Raw genomic sequence first — 18,449 nt, 5'->3', positions numbered from 1 at the left:
CCAGTCTGCCTGTGCCGGGGTATGGTACACGCTGTCTGGAAAAGCATTCCGCTGTTGACATGGCTCGTGTTGCAATTGAACAGTAAATTAACGCTGTAATACCTTGTGTATCTCAACCGCCTGATTCTGTAGCTTGCGTTTAAACAACCACTTCATGAAACGCGGCTTCTCAGTCATTCCTCAGCTGGGGAATGTGTCTGGGTTTGGGATTTTCGGTTCTTGAGGGTTTTGCTGCCGTTGTTCAGGAGCGGGAGAGGGTGCAAAATGGACTCTCTGGATCACATGCTGACGGACCCCCTGGAGCTGGGACCCTGCGGGGAAGGAAATGGCACACGCATCATGGAGGACTGCATGTTGGGCACCACCAGGGTTAGTCTGCCCGAGGACCTTCTGGAGGACGTGAGTAGGGCTAAGATGCTTTACCTTTTCAGAGCCTTGGTAAATGGTGTGTTTAACTCCCTTTGTGGGGCTTACAGAGCAAGCTGGGAAGAGGGGAGATGTTTCTGACTGTCCTGGAAAAGGTGTCAAAAAGGGCTTTGATTAATCTCGGGGAAAACATCTTTTAAAACCATTCTGTTATGTTCTTTTTCTAGATAACACTCTTTCCTATTTTACAATTGCCTTTGAGAAAGTTTTGTTTGTTACAAGTTTTGAATTTATTTTCTTGTTGCCAATACTATCATTAATTTCCTTACTTTTCCACTTTACGCTCTGTTGTTTTCTGCATTTGGTGAGACACTGTCTCGTGACTTGTGTTATTTAACCACGGAAAGCCCTAAGGGCTAGAAAATTGTCAGAGACGCGGATGCGTTTTCCTCACTACTGTTTTTTGCTTTCTTTAGCCTGAGATCTTCTTTGAAGTTGTCAGCTTGTCTACGTGGCAGGAGGTGCTGACAGATGCGCAGCAAGACCACCTAAAAAAATTCCTGCCTCACTTTCCTGAAAACAACCGAGAGCATCAGAACAAACTCATCTCTGCCTTGTTCAGTGGTGAAAACTTCCGTTTTGGAAATCCACTGCACATCGCCCAGAAACTCTTCCGGGGTCAGTGAGCGTAATAAACTTCTGTGTATTTTCGAGGTTAAGTTCTCAGCTAGCAGTTGATGAAAACTGAGGTGTTTTTTACCTCTTTTTACAGATGGTCACTTTAATCCTGAAGTTGTGAAATACCGGCAGCTCTGTTTTAAGTCCCAGTACAAACGCTACCTGAGCTCTCAGCAGCAATACTTCTACCGACTGCTCAAGCAGATCCTCGCATCCCGCAATGTGAGTGTCTTCAGGGTGTGGTCATCGCTTTCTTGTCTTCTGTAACAAATGGGTTGTCTTTACAACAAAGCGTCTTGGTATTTGTGCATTCACTGTTCTCGGAGGTCTTTCCTTTAATGAATGCTGCTTTTCTGGTTTTCCCATGGTCCCTGTAATATGAGAACACTAGTAACATCGTTGTGTTTGCAGATTGCAGGTTTAGAAACTCTCATAGCTCTCGCTTGTGTATAGTGTCTTTTTTCCATGCCCACCTTGTCCGCTGCTTCCTGCGTTTGCCCCTTTACACCTTACTGTCCTATTAACAAGTCATTCTGCCTTCATTTTTTACCATTTCTGTCATTGTGAAACAAGCAAGGTTGCTAAATATGTAGTTGTGTGAATTTCCCAGCTTTACTGGGGACTGGTATAGAATAGATACAAAACTGTGATTCTGATGCCTGTAGATCCCTGATGAAGTCTTCCTCTGTGGATACTGTTGTCAGCTAATTGCTGCCAACTGAAATGTGTTCGTTGTAGATACTTGGTCACTTACCATTTCATTACGCTTAGACGTTGAAACATACGGGATGTATGGATGAACATCGGTCTTTATAAAACGCCTCACAGTGATATGGGAAAAAGAATACAGAAGTGTGTAGGAAGTTATTTCCTCTGTAGCCGTAAGGGGTAAAATGTTTTCTTCAAAAGAGACAGTATTCCGTTGTCTGTGTTATGTATTTGGCATGGCAACTGCACAGGTGAATCTCAGATCAATGGTTAGGTTGCTCTCAACAGTCCACATAAAATGACAGTGAGGTATTGTGTGTGCAGATGAAGGTGCAGAAATTTCTCCTTGCTTTTTTCCCCCTTTAAATGGTTGGTCTAAAATGCTGTTTTTAAAATCTCGTATGTGGCAGATACCGATACTTTTTAAGGGTTGTCATATAAAGAACTGAGGTGCTTACCACACCAGTTCCAAATGTTAAACGTGCTGAAAGTATGTGAGTTGAGCTTATCTGTTGCAGCTCGCAACACCATAGCTGAGAGAGCTAATGTCACACGTATCTCATCTTCCAGCACTTGCTGGATTTAGCTAGGAAAGGAGGCCCTGATATGACCCTAAGAAGAAAGCATTTCTCACCGACGTATGACACGGAAGAACGAGACAGACGGACGCATCGGCGCTACTTGAAGATTCTGAGGGAAGTGAAAGAGGAGTGTGGAGATACCACCTTGTCTTCTGATGAAGAAGGTAATGGCCTGGACTGAACTAAAGACTTGAGGTGTGAATGGAGACAGACAAATTTTTGATGTGAGGACAGTGTCTTTGAAAGAAGAATGGAAACTGGACTCCACAGTTTTATTGGCTGTGATCTAATGAACACGGGGGAGTAGAATTATGTAGACCGGTGCTAGGTCTTGCAGAAATAAATTTGTTTCTCTCTTTATTTTAGATTTAAGCTCTTGGCCTCCTAGTTCTCCAGCACGTTGTCCAAGTCCCCCAGTTCCCCTGAGAGTGATCCCCACATTGTCAACCTTGGACATGAAAACAGCAGGTGAGAACCAAACTAGGAGTCGATACAGATTTGGGGGTGAGAATTACTTTTGAGACCCTGCAAGAAATCAGTTTGAAAATCTGTTGTTCGATGGGAAATCTTGTAATGCTTCATTTTTTGCGGTCTCTAAAACAGTTGTCTCTTCTCCCAGCTTATTTAATCTTTTTCTCCTTGGAAAGCTAGTATTTTAACACAAGGGTCTACAGTTTGTGTAATACTACTGATTTCTCTGTTGTATTTTGCCTTTAATGGTTGAAGCATTAGCATAGTCCAGTTCGAAATATTTTGGTGTATGTGCCAAGGGAATCCTTCCTAAGGTTCCTGTAATCAAGTTTGCAAACCCTTCGTGCAGCACAGCTGGTTCTCGCTTCTTACCACTTCCATACTTGCATCAGCAGTGAAACCTGATGACCCACAGAAGAAATAAATTGGTTGATTAAAAGAATGACATTCAAATAAGGAAAACTTAGTTATTGAAATTTGGAGATTGTTGAACGTGGGAATGGATAGCAAATGGTATTCTAAGAAGTCTGTAAAGTAACGGTAATGGAAAACTGTGCAAGCAATCTCTGAATGTTTTTTTCATTGCAGACAAGATAGAACTTGGGGAAAGTGATTTGAAGATGATGTTGAAGAAGCACCATGAGAAACGAAAACGTCAGCCTGTAAGATGTCAAGAAGTCTGGGGCAGGGGTGGGACTGCATTTTTTTCTATTAGTCTTTTGTCTGTTAGCTGTAAAGTTCAGGGTACTTTTGGGTGACAAAATGATTGCTTCTTTTTTTGTGTGCAACCACCCTTCAGCCCTGTATCATAACCCGTATTTAATTGTCAGCGTATATATGCAACTCCTGTTTATGCTTATCTGTTTAGAAGGATGTTGTAGTTTTAGTGATTTGTTTTGGAGAGACAAAAATTTTGATTTCAGGGTTAGAAGACTTCGTGACTTTTATTGCAATAAATAACTTTATAAGCTGATCCTGGATAAGTTTGAGGCATTTCAGGACTTGGGTTATCATCTGTACCCTTGTCGTTTTCTTGACGCTTGTCCCAATTCTAATTTCTATCCCATTGTCCTGTGTAGGACCACCCCGATCTAGTGACAACGGACCTGACTCTTGAGGACATTATGACTCGAGTAAATGCTGGCAGGAAAGGGTCCTTAGCAGGTTAGTGGTTTGGACGCAGTACTTGTGCACTGCATGAATATCCTGTATGTGTGCATGAAAATATGAGTATCCTGTGTGTGTGAAAAGCTAAGGGTGAAGGCGGTCTCGATAGATGGTTGTATCCTGCTCTTCACAGAGCTGGCTAACCACTCCGGGGCTGTGAGTTGTTCCATTTCAGTTGCTCACAGACGACTCCAGTTTCCGCTGAAAGTGCTTCCAACTAATTGATTGAGGTTAATTTGTATCTCTGCTCTAAGCAGTTACCTTTACCTTTCTAATTTCACGTACATTGGTTTAAAAACTAGAGGTTTTCTATTAAAGCAGAGTGCATTGAGGGGAAAAATAAGGATTCAGGGAAATGACAGGGAGGATGGGATGAATGATGTGTGAATGAGTGCACACTACACACATTTCTGAATCTATGTTTCTACCCACATTTCTGAATATATGTTTAAATATATAACTAGTTTGTGATTCTCGATGAAATACAGTAAGAAATTTTTCTCATTAGTCTTCTTCCCTTTTATCATATCTAAAGCCTTATTTGACCTTGCAACCCTCAAGAAAAAGGTGAAGGAAAAGGAAGATAAGAAGAAAAAAAAGCTGAAGAGTATTAAATCCGAGGTGGAAGATTTGGCTGACGCTCTTAGCAATGCAGATGGAATCCCACCGATGTCTCAGGATCCTTCCCCCATCCCTCTGTCATCCGTCAAAGAGGAGTAAGTGCTTCGGAGGGCCCTGAACGCCTTGCGCGGGTGGAGAGAGCAACAGATGTTGCAGCTCGGATTTCTGTGGGACTTTAGCAGGCTTTGGTTTTGTGCGGCCTGGGATGTGTGAAATGTGTGGTGTTCATCTTTGTATATGAAGGTGAATATTTACTCACGGAACTTACTCTGCTTGTGTTCTCTTTCATTTGAAGGCCTCTTGAAGAGATGAAGCCATGCCTTGGAATAAATGAAATATCTTCCAGCTTCTTTTTCCTTCTTTTGGAGATACTGTTTCTGGAAGGACCTGCTACTCTGTCTGTGGTAAGGAACCACGCACTTATCCAGGAACCTTTGTAGAAAGCAAACTTAGGGGATAGAGGGTTTTACAGCTATGTAATAGTGATTTTTCTCCAGAGTTGTCCTGCTGTAAATTATATTAAGATGCAGATTACGTATTAAAGAAATGAAACCCTTTGGGAGTGCATATCACATTCTGTTTTTAACATGTTCCATAAATTGAGTCAGTTGATTTGGTAAGTCTTTCCATACCCGCTTTTTAGATGATGGTTAGAGATACTCTGTATGTTAAGGCCAGAGATGGTGGGGAAGTGTATTCCCTTTGTTGGTGTCTGTTGTCTGAAATACTGTCTTACGGTTACTTGAAAAAGTCAGGTAATTTTTTTTTATATATAAAACCCCTTGTTTTCCCTCTGGATATGTTTAGCTGTTTTGTTCTCTTCTTTATTAAAATAGTCATAGTTTAAAGCATGAGATCTTTAATAGATTTTTTTTTTTTCCTCTTCAGCTTGAAGATAAAGTTCTAGATTGGCAATCTTCTCCTGCCAGCGCGCTAAATAACTGGTTCTCCTTTGCCCCTAACTGGTCTGAACTGGTTTTACCCGCCTTGCAGTACTTGACAGGTGACAGCAGAGGTAAGAATGGCTGTTAAAAATATTAATGATGCTTGTACCTCAGTTCTAATCAGTGCTGGTTTATATTATAGCTCAAATCAACTTTAATTCATCACTACAATCAATCATTGTATTATTGACAGCGTTTTTATGATAGGCTTTATGGCTTACATTTCTTGCTTGTGGTAGACTTGTTTTGCATGTGGATAGTAGATAAGACCCAGCTTGATTCCCGAGTATGTGAAAATGTGCATGAAAATTGCCTCTAGACAGGCAGTTTCTCCTGTTTAGATCATGCGCTTCAGGCAGGATGTTTGAAGTGGGAAAAAATCAGTGTCTTCCTGGTGCGAAGACGTTGTGGTTGTCTTTGGAGATAATAAAAAATAAACTAGATGATGCCGTGAGCATTCCACTGGAAACATGAAGTTGGCCCAGCTTTGACCTGGGGCTTGGACCAGCTAAGCTTCAGACGTTCCTTTCAAACTAGATTATTCTGTGGTTCTCATTTGTTTAGTGGGAAGTTTTAAAGGGAGAGACGGTGTAGATTGTAGTGGCCTTTGCAGCATGGGTACTTAATGCTGGTGAATACTGTCAATCCTGAGTTCGCTTCCCATGAGCCCAGGGATAGTCACTGTACAGTAAGAGTTCCTGGTGCCTCACAGCATGAACAGGATCTCATCTGACAGCCTGTAGATGAAAGACTCGTTATCCTGTTCTATTCTTTTCTTGTGCTTGCACTGTTACTCTGAGATGCTTACGTTCCCTTTGGGCAAGTATAAATTTAGAGATGCACTTACATAATCGCTTCAAATGCTTTATCTGTCACTGTGAGTCTACCTCAACAGCTTGCGTTACAACAGTAGGATTTTGGGGTTTGGATGAGTGTATGATGTCTCTGACATGCACATTTTTCATTGTAGATGTTCCTTCCAGCTTCTCGCCTTTTGTTGAATTCAAGGAAAAAACTCAGCAGTGGAAATTGCTTGGTGAGTATCTTGTGCTCTTCTGTGATTTCTGCTATAGTAAATGGTCGTTGTTTTCTCCAGGATTTTACTTCTCATCTTGCTGCAGCCCAGAGAGAAGGACAAAGAGACCTGTTAATTCATTGGTTAGGCCTTTTCTTTTCTTTTAGCTGAGCAAAGATGTGTTTGGATTCAAGGTTTTCACAAGACATTAGTATCAGCATCACAGAGAGAATAAGTGAGCAAAGGCACTGGGCTGTATTTCTTTGTGTTGCTGACCTAACCGTGTTTATGTCACCCTTCAAATCTGTCTGAACACCTTCATATTTTCCCTTCTGTAGAGCATACCTTCTGATTATTCAGAGTAATTATTAATTATTACAATTATAGAATAATTAAGCTTCTCTGTGGAGCAAACTGATACTATTCTTATTTTTAAAAGTGGGAACCAAAGAGCAAATTAATAATAAATGTTCCCAGGCTCGTACTGAGTGAATGAACGCGTTTATGGTTTAAACTGGCAGAGATTTGGAGTCAGGAAGTTATTCCTCTAGTCCCTTTCACAGTCTTTGGTGGAGGTTACCCAGGCACAAGCAGAAGCTCAGGGACCGGGTGACTGGGATTACTTTGGAGAGTGGGAACCATCTCCAAATGTCAGGTGGCAGTATCTCAAACAGTATCATGCCCGCTGTGCCAGGAGTTGAAATGCCATCCTTCGTACCGACGTAGGGCACTAGCTAGGTTTTAGCACTTTTCTAAGCCTGGGTGTGTTCAAGTACTGAAACTGAAGTGAAGTGTGGAAGATGCCTTGTGACTGGTGATGCATAGAGGGGGGAAGGGAGTAGGAGATGACTGGGAAGCACAAGCAATCAGCTTCATAACAAATAAAGGACTTCTGTTTCCTATTTTTCCTGATTTCTTGGACTAGGTTCTTGCCAAGATCATGAGAAGGAATTGGTAGCACTGTTTCAGCTCTGGTTGGAGACCAAAGACCAGACTTTTTTCAAAGTGAGTCAGAAAAAAAAATCACCTTCTAGTAGCACAAAACCTGACTGAGTTATATCTGACACTGACGCTTCTCTATTGTTCGACAGGAAAATGAAGACAGCTCAGATGCCACAACACCAATTCCTAGAGTGTAAGTACATAATACTACTTGAAAGCTTTTCCAGTGCGTGCTAAAGCTATGAAGTTTGGTCCTTGCGCCTCTGGATCTGAATGACTGGTTGCTTAAAATAAAAAGATTTTACATTGTGGAGCAGGAGGGAATTTGATAGTCTGATTTTACACAAAGTCAACTGATTTTTTCCCCAAGTTCTCCTGTGTTATCAGAGCAAACCTGTAATCTAACTTACGCCCTCATCACTAGATTGTTTAAAGTCCTTGCTTACCTTCAGGTAATGCGTAGAACACATTTTAAGATCTCTGCAGGCCTTATTTATAATATCATAAATACTTTCAGAATTTGTTCAGAAGAATTTGCAGAAAGGGTGAGGTGACTAATCCTTTGGGATGTTCTTTGGGATTGTTGTGGGCTTGTTGTTGCTCCGAACCGATGGTGACCTTTGTTTCAGAAGGACTGACTATGTAGTCCGACCTAGCACTGGAGAGGAGAAACGCGTGTTTCAGGAGCAGGTAAGAAGAGAATCTTATTTTTAAATGCACGTGTTGAAACAGTTGGCCGCTAAAACAACAGAATTTGTATGTGATGGCAGTTTTATACTCTACAGAAACTTTGTTAACGTAAAGAATTAGTATGTTTTTTCTGCCTTGAAGTAGGTATCTTGGCCTTACCTAAAACTTGCTAACAATATAGCCTAGATCTTCAAAAGCACCTGTATTTCCAATGGCTGTTGGGCAAAATTAATTGAAATTGGTAGTGCCAACCTTCTATCTCCTCTGCCATCCCCCAGCATATGAGGGTGACTTATCTCTGTATTTTTTGGACATGTATGAGTATGAGCAGAAGACAAGTGGCAGTAAGTGCAGCCATACACTTAGTTATCTTGTCTGTCGTAGACGCGAGTGTGCGTTACAGGGTAAGCACATGATGACGATTCTTCTCCCTGGGTACATGTGCTGTGTGCATGGTAGAATATCCAGGTTAAATTTTGGAAACCTGTCTTTTGCCAGATTGGAGAAGGAAGAAAGGGCTGCTTGTTGCTGGGGGAAGGGATGTTTGCTGGGCAGAAGGTGTCTCTCTGGCACCTCTCTAGTCTATGCAGCTGCTTAACAATGAACCTAATGTATTGCACCTGCACACTTTGGTTAGGCGGTGCTTTATATTCTGCTTGAAGTAGTTTGTGCTTGTCTTTGATCCAAAATAAGTTTCTACAGCAGTATTTGAGCCTTTAATTTAAAAAAAAAAATCTCTAGAGAATGATAGTAACTTAACTTAGAGTATAAACGTAGCACAAGTTTAAGACTTTGCTCTGTATGTTTCCTGCTAAATTCCGTTCTCTTGTTTCCAAATACAGGAACGTTACCGTTACAGCCAGCCCCACAAAGCTTTCACTTTCCGTATGCATGGCTTTGAGTCAGTTGTTGGTCCCGTGAAGGGGGTGTTTGACAAGGAAACGTCATTAAACAAAGCCCGAGAGCATTCTCTCCTGCGCTCAGACCGACCAGCATATGTCACCATCTTGTCCCTTGGTAAGGTGATGGCCAAAAAATTTTTTTCAAAAAAGAAAAAGGCTTCCCTGGCCGCCACAAGCAATGGCTTCAGGGTTCTACATTATAAAGGGAAAAGGTGGGCAGGCTGGGATGGCATAAGTGAAGAAGAAATAAATCACGTGAAGTAAAGGTGATGAAATGCTGGGAGCAGGAATAACTAGAAAAGAAGGCATCTGTGTGTTGCTGTTGATCTGAAAGGAAATGGGAAATGGAGAGGAGAGTCCATGGGGCTGGCTGAAGATAAGGCTCAGATAACTGGAAAACAAGGAGTGGTGGTTTAAGTATGCAGTTGTGAAGTTGGGGCATTGTGAAGTCATTCTGGGGTTCAGTGCTGTTCCCCAAGTTCATCACTCCTAGCACAAAGCCGGCACAGTTGATGTACTTTAAAATGATCCTTTATAATCTCTTCTCGTATCTCTGCGGGATCATGGGGGCTAGATTTTGCTGAGCAAGCAGGCACTATGAGAGCAGGGATAAGAGAGCAATACCAAAATGTATCTGCCGAAGTACTTGAATACAGCTACCTAGTTACGGCTGGAAGTTTAAGCTCTGATTTTGTATTTCAGTTCGTGATGCTGCTGCTCGCCTTCCTAATGGAGAAGGGACTCGTGCTGAAATATGTGAGCTGCTTAAAGATTCCCAGTTCCTAGCTCCCGATGTCACAAGTGCTCAAGTAAGTTGGATGTCATGTCTAGCCTCAAACAGATTCTCCTAAAAATATGCTGTGCGGACCTGGGCAGTATTCAGTGGCTGAGGCCCAATAATTTTTTATGCTGCTTTGACTAGCAAATGAGAGCTATGTTCTACTTTGGTGAGCTGCTGCAAATCTGCCCCGAACTCTGGATGATGAAAAAACAGCTAGAAAAGCTGCAGAACTAACACCATGTCTTATAGCTGCTCACATTTTAGATTCAGAATTTTCAATTTTCAGAGCTCTCAGCTTTGGTGGAAGCTCCATTGAATCCAAGGTGGCAAAAAGCATCCTGTGCTGCAACATCTGCTCTCAGTCAGTTCTCTCTCAAATGAAGATTGGTAGCAGCTTACTCGGCTTTTATGCCAAATAGGATTACTTTTCTATTCGTGACTTTTGGCTAGCCAGACCAGGGACGTCTTGTAATTCCATGAATTCTGAACTTTCAGGTTAATACTGTTGTTAGTGGTGCTTTGGATCGATTACATTACGAGAAAGATCCCTGTGTGAAATATGACATTGGACGTAAGTTGTGGATCTACCTGCACCGGGACAGGAGCGAGGAAGAGTTTGGTAAGCCTGGCTTGGAGATATCTTAAGAATTGAAAATGTTTGTAAATCTCTTGAGCTTCTTCAGTCCAGCTGGCTAATGAACATAAATTTGTCAGTCTAGCTTTTTCCTCTAGTCAGTTTGCTAATGTTAGCCCATCAGCCCTTAAATCCAGTCTTGCAGAGCAGTGTGTCAGCTTGAAGTATTTGTTTGAAAAATAGCATCCTGTGTACAAGAACTGCAGATGTATGTGTACATTCACAACTTCTTATGTGTCTTTGTTTCAGCCTTTTTGGTGTTCTTCTTTGCATTATTACATGACTATGTGCGTTTGATTTCTTGTTTGAAGATGAACTTGCAGTTCTTGACTGGCCTCTTTCTTAACTCGTGTTTGCTCATGTTCAGGAACTCTAACCATTAATTTTTATTTGCAGAACGGATTCACCAGGCTCAAGCTGCTGCAGCAAAGGCCAAGAAAGCTCTTCAGCAGAAGCCAAAACCTCCGGCTAAAATGGTAAATTTCTTTGCATAGGTTTGCACAGATGCTTTTGGGATTGGGAAGGGGATATGGGCTTAATTTAATCCATAAATTCTGCATCCAATTACCACCTATTTGAGTTACCAGTTCATTATGTTTATGAATGTCAGCGTTAGTCTAGCACCAGTGCACAAGATAATGAGCGAAAGAGGGGACTTTTACACCTCCCAGCTTCCACTGTTATCCTTGTTGATCTCAGCAGAAAGGTCAATGGAATTAATTTGTGCTCCCTATCTTAGGGGTGGTCTTTCAGATCTGGTTTTGAGGTTAATCTGTAGCAGAGTGTGTGGAACACGTCTGCTGCTCTCCTCTTTGCTGTGCTGAAGTTGTCAGGGTGTGGATGTCTTTTTTGTCATTATTGATATCAAATATCTCTAAAGTAGTTGCTGTTGGCAAATTAACCAAGGTGGAAATCTGCGTGTTACGAATGTTTGCTACTACTGAGATGCACTTTACCCTGAGAACAGGAGCAGCCAAACGCACCAGCCCACTTGTGGCTGCAGTTGAGGAAGGCAGTCAGTCATCTGCGATTTCAGGATTTAGCAGCAGGGCATCATTCATAACCATACAGAACTCAGTTTAAAGTGCTTAGCCCACTCTCTTGGAGTGCAGCAATCAAAACCATTTTTTGTAAAGACCTTCATGCCTGACGTGGTTTCTTTGCAGAAGTCTAGTAGCAAGGAGAGTTCTGTGAAAGCACTCCCCAGCAGCACATCAGAGCCCAGTCAGCTGAGTCTTAGTGACTCCAGCATGCCACCAACTCCCGTGACTCCCGTGACACCAACTGCACCAGCATTACCAGCAATGCCTATTTCACCCCCACCAGTGTCTGTGGTTAGCAAGAGTGTATCTAGTGCTGGATCGGAGCCAGCAAAACCCAGCCAAAGGTAATTCTTCTGTCTCGTACGTGGCTTGTGAATGTTACTGATTCTTTCTCAGTCATTTCCTACACCTTTGCTGACCCTACGGGCTTTGTCTTTTCTGTAGCGTTCTTCTGGTATCATCCCCTACCATGCCACAGCTCGGGACATTGCTTTCCACAGCTCAGAGTTCACAGACGCAGCCAGGGCCGCAGCCACCTCCCACCCGGGTGGTAAGTCATACCACCTCCTCAGGACTGCCGCAGGTCCGGGTGGTCACTGCCCAGTCCAGCCTGCCAGCTGTGTCTCAGCAAGCTCCGGCGGTAACCCAGCAGCAGCAACCTACGTCAGTGCCTCAAATCCGCGTTCCAGCTACAGCCGCACAATCCAAAGTGCTCCCTCAGGTGAGTTTGGCTGCATGGAAACGGTGGAGTAGCTCTGACTTCTCATCTGACAACTTCTAGTATTTCGATATGGTGCACAGGGATTACTTGCTTGCTTGGAACATGCAGTAACTGCAGAGCAAGAGCATAGAAACAGTTTTGCATAAAGAATGCTGTTCAGTGCTCCTTTTTTCACCCCATTGCCTATTTATGTGGCACCATTAAATTGTGCATGACAGTAAAAAGTCCATGGAACTTGCAAGCTATAAGGCACGAGACAAAAAGAGTAAATTTTATTAGTCTGTTAGTGTTGTGTTAGCCTGTTCATAGGCTGCCTCTGTGTCTTGCTGTAGGCTGTGATGACTCTGCCGGTAAAAGCTCAAACCAGCCCAGTGCAGGTGCAAAGAGCAGGAAGCTCCGTGACAGGACAGACAGGCATCACTGTGACAGGACTGTCTGCAGCGCCCAGTCCTGCTGTAAAGCCAGTAACCAGCTCTCCAGGCAGTTCTGCTACAAGCACCACCTCTACCACTGTCATCCAGAATGTAGCTGGCCAGAATATCATCAAGCAGGTGAGAGAGAGGGAGAGACAAGGAACTGGGCTCCACGACTCAGTTATTTCCTGTTGGTTGTGACAGACGTGATATGCAGATGTGAAAAGATAGTGAAAACTGTAGTGGGCTGTAATGCTGTATGAGTTACTGACCATACAGATTTAGACACTTGCTGGTTTGGTGTATTTGAGCCCCATTTTCACATACAGGTAAAAGATGTGTAGTGCAGGTTCTTTAATTAACCATCTTCAGATGTTGATCTTGTTTTCATTCTTCTTGTTTGATAAAGAAAGCAGCTGCACAGTATTTCATATTTTATATGGTTTTGGGGAATGCCATCTGATGCGCAACCAGAACTATTTTCAGTAGTGTACTGAGTGCTAGCATCATGCCGCTCCAATTCTGATGGGAGCGAAGTTTTACTTTGACTGTGCCTTGGACTGTGTCCTGTTTTGATACAGCTGTTTCTTTGATCTCTTCCAGGTGGCTATTACAGGACAACTTGGCATGAAGACCCAGCCTGGAAGTGGCATCCCACTCACAGCGACCAATTTTCGTATCCAAGGAAAGGATGTGTTGCGCCTACCCCCGTCCTCTATCACCACCGATGCGAAGGGACAGACTGTGCTGCGTATCACCCCGGACATGATGGCCACCCTGGCCAAATCTCAAGTCACTACTGTCAAACTGACTCAGGACCTCTTCACAGCAGCTGCGGGAAGCAGTGCTAGTGGGAAAGGCATCTCCGCAACTTTGCACGTGACATCCAACCCTGTCCAGACTGCTGATTCTCCAGCCAAGACTAGCACAGCCACTTCTGCTTCTTCCAGCCCAGCTGGAAGCACGGTGGTTAAAGTGACTCCTGACTTAAAGACTGCAGAGCCAACAAGCTCCGCTTTCCGACTGATGCCTGCTCTGGGCATGACTGTGGCAGATCAGAAGAGCAAAGCCATAACTACGGTGGCATCCACGGAGGCCAAGCCAGCTGCTACTATAAGAATCGTGCAGGGGCTGGGGGTGATGCCCCCCAAAGCTGGGCAGACTATTACGGTAGCTACTCATGCTAAGCAAGTGCCCTCTTCCTCAGCAGTGAGCGTGCCGGGCACAGTCCATACCTCAGCTGTTTCTTTACCAACCGTGAGTGCCACAGTGTCAAAAGCAGTTGCTGTGGCCTCGGGAGCTGCTGGGACTCCCATAACTATAGGCACAGGAGCCACTGCTGTGCGGCAGGTACCCGTCAGCACCACAGTGGTATCTACATCCCAGGCAGTAAGTAATGCTAACCTTTTTCTGGAGGTGGGTGAGAAAGGGGAATGCTGAAATATACTGATGGTTTATGTCTGAAAACGTCTCTTTACATCCCCAGAGGCTCAAATTAAGTACTGTAGAATGTGGGTCTGCAACTGATTTTGTGGTGGTGGGATCATAGCTAAATGCTGAATGACCAGAAAACAGTCAGATATGTCTTCCCTTAACCTCCTGTTGCAAGTAAATGAAATAAACTTTGCTTATCTAAAGTCCTACCTCATGCAGCTCAGCGTCTTGCCGCACACCTCTGAAATCATTTCCCTTGGAATGGTGTCAGAACTAGAAGTGCTTGTTACTTGTATTAACTGTTTTATCAAATTCCCCGTTTGATACAATTTTAATGTCCAAAGCTGAAGGCACCATAAACTGTATCATGAAAGCTGAATAAGCTAATTGACATTACCAGAGCTTCCTAAGGATAAAAATCATGCACGGATGCAGTGAGCCTTCCCAGAGAAATACCATGGTGCAAAGATGACGTGGGTTTGCAGGGCTGAGGCAGCTGTGAAGTGAATGAGATGGAGGTGAATTTTAATGAGCCTGAAATGGAGCACAGATTTCATCAGCAAAGCTGCTGTTGGTTTCTACTCCCAGGACTCCTAAAAAGCAAGATGAGTGGTAATTGCATGTTGTCAAGCAGTTTCTCTGCTGAACTCCCCGCGGCCTCTCATATGTTCTTCAACTTCTCTAGGGTAAACTACCAGCACGAATAACAGTGCCTCTGTCAGTGATCAGCCAGCCAGTGAAAGGCAAGAGTGTGGTGACTGCCCCCATCATCAAGGGCAACCTTGGGGCCAAGTGAGTATTTTGCATCTGGTAGTTTTGCTTTAGAAATAGGCTGAGGAAGGTCTGTGTTCAATCGGTTCCTGGGGACCTAGCAAGCAGAGGGCGGAATAGACTTGCAGTCCGTTAACACGTCCATTAGCTGCAAGAAACTGAATACGGTGTCAAGCAATGAGAACATAATCTTTGTTTAGGTGCCCTGAGGTGTAGGTTCTAGCAAATACACTGAAGAAAAAATGTTCTTTGCCTTGAAACCAGCTATTTAGATTATTTCTGTGTGTTTGAGCAAGAATTCACCTGGTGACATACCTGAAAATATATATAATTTGAGGCCATCTCTCCATTAAAGAAACTAGGGAAGTGTTAACTGCCTCAGTGAAAATTCCTCTGGCATTCAGATATTGAAGTCTTTTTGTTTATTCTTCTATGAATTCTGGTAGTGTCTCCCGTGGTTAGTATTTCAAGGAAGAACACTGCGTGCTTAGCTATTTTCTGCATTCCCTGAGAGGTGTTCAGGTCTGATCAGACTAACCCAGTGATGTGCACGGTCCAGAATGAGAGGGTTTAATTCATGTGATAAAATAATTCTCTATCACAGTGATAAATGTTGACATAAACTTGTCACTTGTGTATTTGCCAGTTTTGTGGGGGAAAAAAAACCCACTGCTTAAAATCATTAGTAAATTAGGTAAGTAACTTTAATCTAGTAGCAACTGAAGAACAGTTTGTGAGTCTGAAAGACCTAGCCTGCTGTGCTGTTTCCTAACCTTTCAACATTCTCTTTCCTTAGCATCAGTGGATTAGGTAGAAATATCATCCTGACTACGATGCCAGCAGGGACAAAACTGATCGCTGGGAACAAGCCAGTGAGTTTTCTGACTGCACAGCAACTACAGCAGCTGCAGCAGCAAGGCCAAGCCACGCAGGTAACGGCACCTAAAACGATACTGTTACTTGCTTTTTTTATGACTTAAGGTCTCCTGAGGACTTTACACGTGATACATGGGGTTCCATAAAAAAGTACAGGTATACAGCTTGGCTGCAGTGTCTGCATTAAGCACATACAGCGCATCACCTCATTTACCTTCCCTCCATCCGGATAACGGTTTTTAAATGTTTTTGCAGCACTGATCGTATAATGAATGTAAGCCCAAAAATCCTGTCAGGAAATGTTCCCAGCTGTTTGAAGGATTGTTTCTATACACTTGGCTCTCTTCGTAGCGCTTTGTACTTTCGCTTCTGTGGGTCACCATTTCTAGTGTTCTGTAATTCCAAAGAATGAATCTGCATTGAGAGCTGCTAGTAACAAGTCTGTAGAAATGAATCCAATGGATCCAAGTCCTTCTTCTGAAAACTTGTAAAAGCAGCTGACGTGTAGGGTTTTTTTTCAAACTAGTTTTTACTTCTTCCTCTCTAATCCTGAGATCTCTTGCCACCATCCCACGTGAACAGTGGATGTAGTGATCTTCTTGTGACAGATTCTGTTCTTGATGTGTTTTGGTGCTTGGTCTTGTTCGTATAACTGAATTTTTGTTGGCAGCAGAAACAGATAATTTACCAGCGCTTTCAGAGTGCGATGCAAGAGCAATGTGTCACCAGGTTGTTTTTGACATGAGTTGAGTTTTTTCCTTTCGATTTCAAACAGGTTCGAATTCAAACTGTACCAGCCTCCCATCTCCAGCAGGGAACAGTGTCCGGCTCTACTAAAGCAGTTTCCACTGTGGTTGTGACAACAGCTCCGTCTCCAAAACAGACCCAGGATCAGCTATGAACACTGGTTTGAAAATGCATTGCTTTCCAAGAACTTCCCTGAGTCTGTGGTCATCCTCCATCCAACCACCCAAGACTACCTAACCACAGTCATGACTAGGGATTGGACTGGATTCTGTCACGTTGCTTGTCTGGAGTCAGCATTGTGATGTCTAGGTAGAAATTCCACAACAGACGACGCTGTACCTACAAAACAAAATGTTTCAGTCCAGATGTGTAAAGCCACGTTTTGTGGCATTGATCATTTAAGAAATGTCTTCCTTTTCTTTGTTCTCTTCCCGTCCAAAGGGCTTTTTGCGAATATCGTTTCTGTGCATTTTGGGTTGTAGGCAAAGCAGTTGATCTTGGGTGTTCCTTAACCAGGGAAACTTGCTGGGAAGGGGTAATTCAGTGGCTTTTCAAAGTCGTGAAGAAGATGCCTCCTTTTGCTGGAGTCTAGCTGTCGCTACTTTTATATAGATGACTTAGGATGGTGGCTTGGACACCAGAGTTGTTTGTAACATAGCCTGGAAGTAGATCCCTAACACATTCGGTGTACTATTTATAGACTTTTTAAATACCTCTCCCCTACCTCTGAGCTCAAACTTCTTTTGAACAGATACCGCTTCCATGTCAAATTTCTGTCAAAGGCAGGATGAGAGTCAAGACGGTTTTTGCTGTAAAAAAGCTAGTAACCATGGGGAGGAGTGAGAAGTGGAGGAGATAAATTCATTGTGTGAACAAGTCTGTCAGCAAATGGGAGTATGCTGGAAAGGAAAAAGAAGGTGTTCACCAGAAGGATCCTCCTTTAGTTTTCCTCAACAAATAAACCCTTTTATCAGTCAAAAAAGACTGTAGCTTGTTTTAAAACTTTGGAATATGTTTTCAAATATACCCAAATTGTAGTCTCTTGGACTCAGAAGAAATATTTTAACCCATGATCCTGGCCTTTGGTTTTGTTTTTAGCTTTGCAATTTTATCTCTCCATGTAAATTTGTCCTGAATTTTGCACATACCAGAGATAAATTTGTGGCTGTTCTGATACGACCTTGAAGCATTCTCGGAATGAGATCAGAAGACATGTTGGACCAGGAAAAGAATAAAAGGGCAGAAAGCCTTACAAATCTCTCTGCCATCTCCTTTCGGTTTTGTACAGCTTGTTGTTTTGTGTACAATGATTGTCAAGCTTGCCAAGGGCTAATAGATTGTCCATCTTCTTTGTAAGGTGGTTCTTTTTAACCTGGTTTCTCTTGTAGTCTTTTTTTTAAATAAGTGGTTTGCTCCACGTTACACCTTATTGAATATAATCTATTTAAAGAACCAAGTCTTACAGTTCAGCGCTCTCCAGTGCTGGCTGAACTGCGTGGCTGGAGCTGTGTGTGTTGCTGTTCAGAACCGCTGCAGCTGAGCGGAGCAGGCAGCTTTGCTGCGCTTCAGGCTCGGTGTGTTGGTCTTTCTGTACAACAGCTAACTACTTCAGGGGTGGGTTGGGGGAAATCGGGTTTTTTGGTAAAAAAGAAGTGGCTAGCTGTAAGTATTGAATAAGCAGCGCACATCAGTACTCCATTTTAAAGCAAGCACTTGAATTATGGTTTATATGCCTCAGGAACAGAATTTGAGTGATTTGAGGTTTTCTGAGCACCTGTCCTACTTTGTCAATTTTTGTACCTTTTTTGTACATTTCACTTAAGGACTAAGGAGACAACAGAAAGGCTGTGGTTTGGGAGGGAGGTGAGGATGTTCTTAAGCCCTTTTAGTTGTGAAGTTAAAATAAGAAAGAGACGACAAACAGCTTCCTGGTGTTGCTTATGT

General features: G+C 43.0%; 1 protein-coding gene across 3 annotated transcripts; it reads left to right on the top strand.

The window, feature by feature from the left end:
- The first annotated feature begins 264 nt into the window (after positions 1–264).
- NFRKB (nuclear factor related to kappaB binding protein) lies at positions 265–17,912 on the top strand. Of its 3 annotated transcripts, none has more exons than XM_059829679.1 (25): positions 265–399; positions 843–1,044; positions 1,139–1,266; positions 2,323–2,497; positions 2,700–2,801; positions 3,393–3,466; positions 3,884–3,968; positions 4,507–4,687; positions 4,888–4,996; positions 5,481–5,607; positions 6,507–6,572; positions 7,477–7,556; positions 7,643–7,686; positions 8,126–8,183; positions 9,026–9,200; positions 9,788–9,894; positions 10,362–10,485; positions 10,897–10,976; positions 11,667–11,887; positions 11,988–12,264; positions 12,597–12,815; positions 13,281–14,066; positions 14,797–14,903; positions 15,679–15,814; positions 16,534–17,912. In XM_059829679.1, exons 1-25 carry the CDS (start codon positions 265–267, stop codon positions 16,657–16,659), a joined length of 3,924 nt encoding a protein of 1,307 aa, XP_059685662.1. In that variant the 3' UTR covers positions 16,660–17,912. The 3 variants fall into 3 exon arrangements, with proteins under 3 accessions (XP_059685662.1, XP_009811057.2, XP_059685663.1); XM_009812755.2 differs by having other exon boundaries at positions 8,123–8,183; XM_059829680.1 differs by lacking the exon at positions 12,597–12,815.
- Positions 17,913–18,449: the final 537 nt, after the last annotated feature.

The sequence above is a fragment of the Gavia stellata genome, chromosome 26, assembly GCF_030936135.1.
Source record: "Gavia stellata isolate bGavSte3 chromosome 26, bGavSte3.hap2, whole genome shotgun sequence".
NCBI classification, from domain to species: domain Eukaryota; kingdom Metazoa; phylum Chordata; class Aves; order Gaviiformes; family Gaviidae; genus Gavia; species Gavia stellata.
Note: the sequence above shows the minus strand (reverse complement) of the source record. Positions and strands in the feature narration are given on the sequence as shown.

Coding starts and splice junctions, on each gene's coding strand:
- NFRKB (XM_009812755.2), top strand. CDS start 265: ATGGACTCTCTGGATCACATGCTGACGGACCCCCTGGAGCTGGGACCC. Junction 10,486..10,896: donor CAGGAGCGAGGAAGAGTTTG/GTAAGCCTGGCT, acceptor TTTTATTTGCAG/AACGGATTCACCAGGCTCAA. Junction 14,904..15,678: donor AAGGGCAACCTTGGGGCCAA/GTGAGTATTTTG, acceptor CTCTTTCCTTAG/CATCAGTGGATTAGGTAGAA.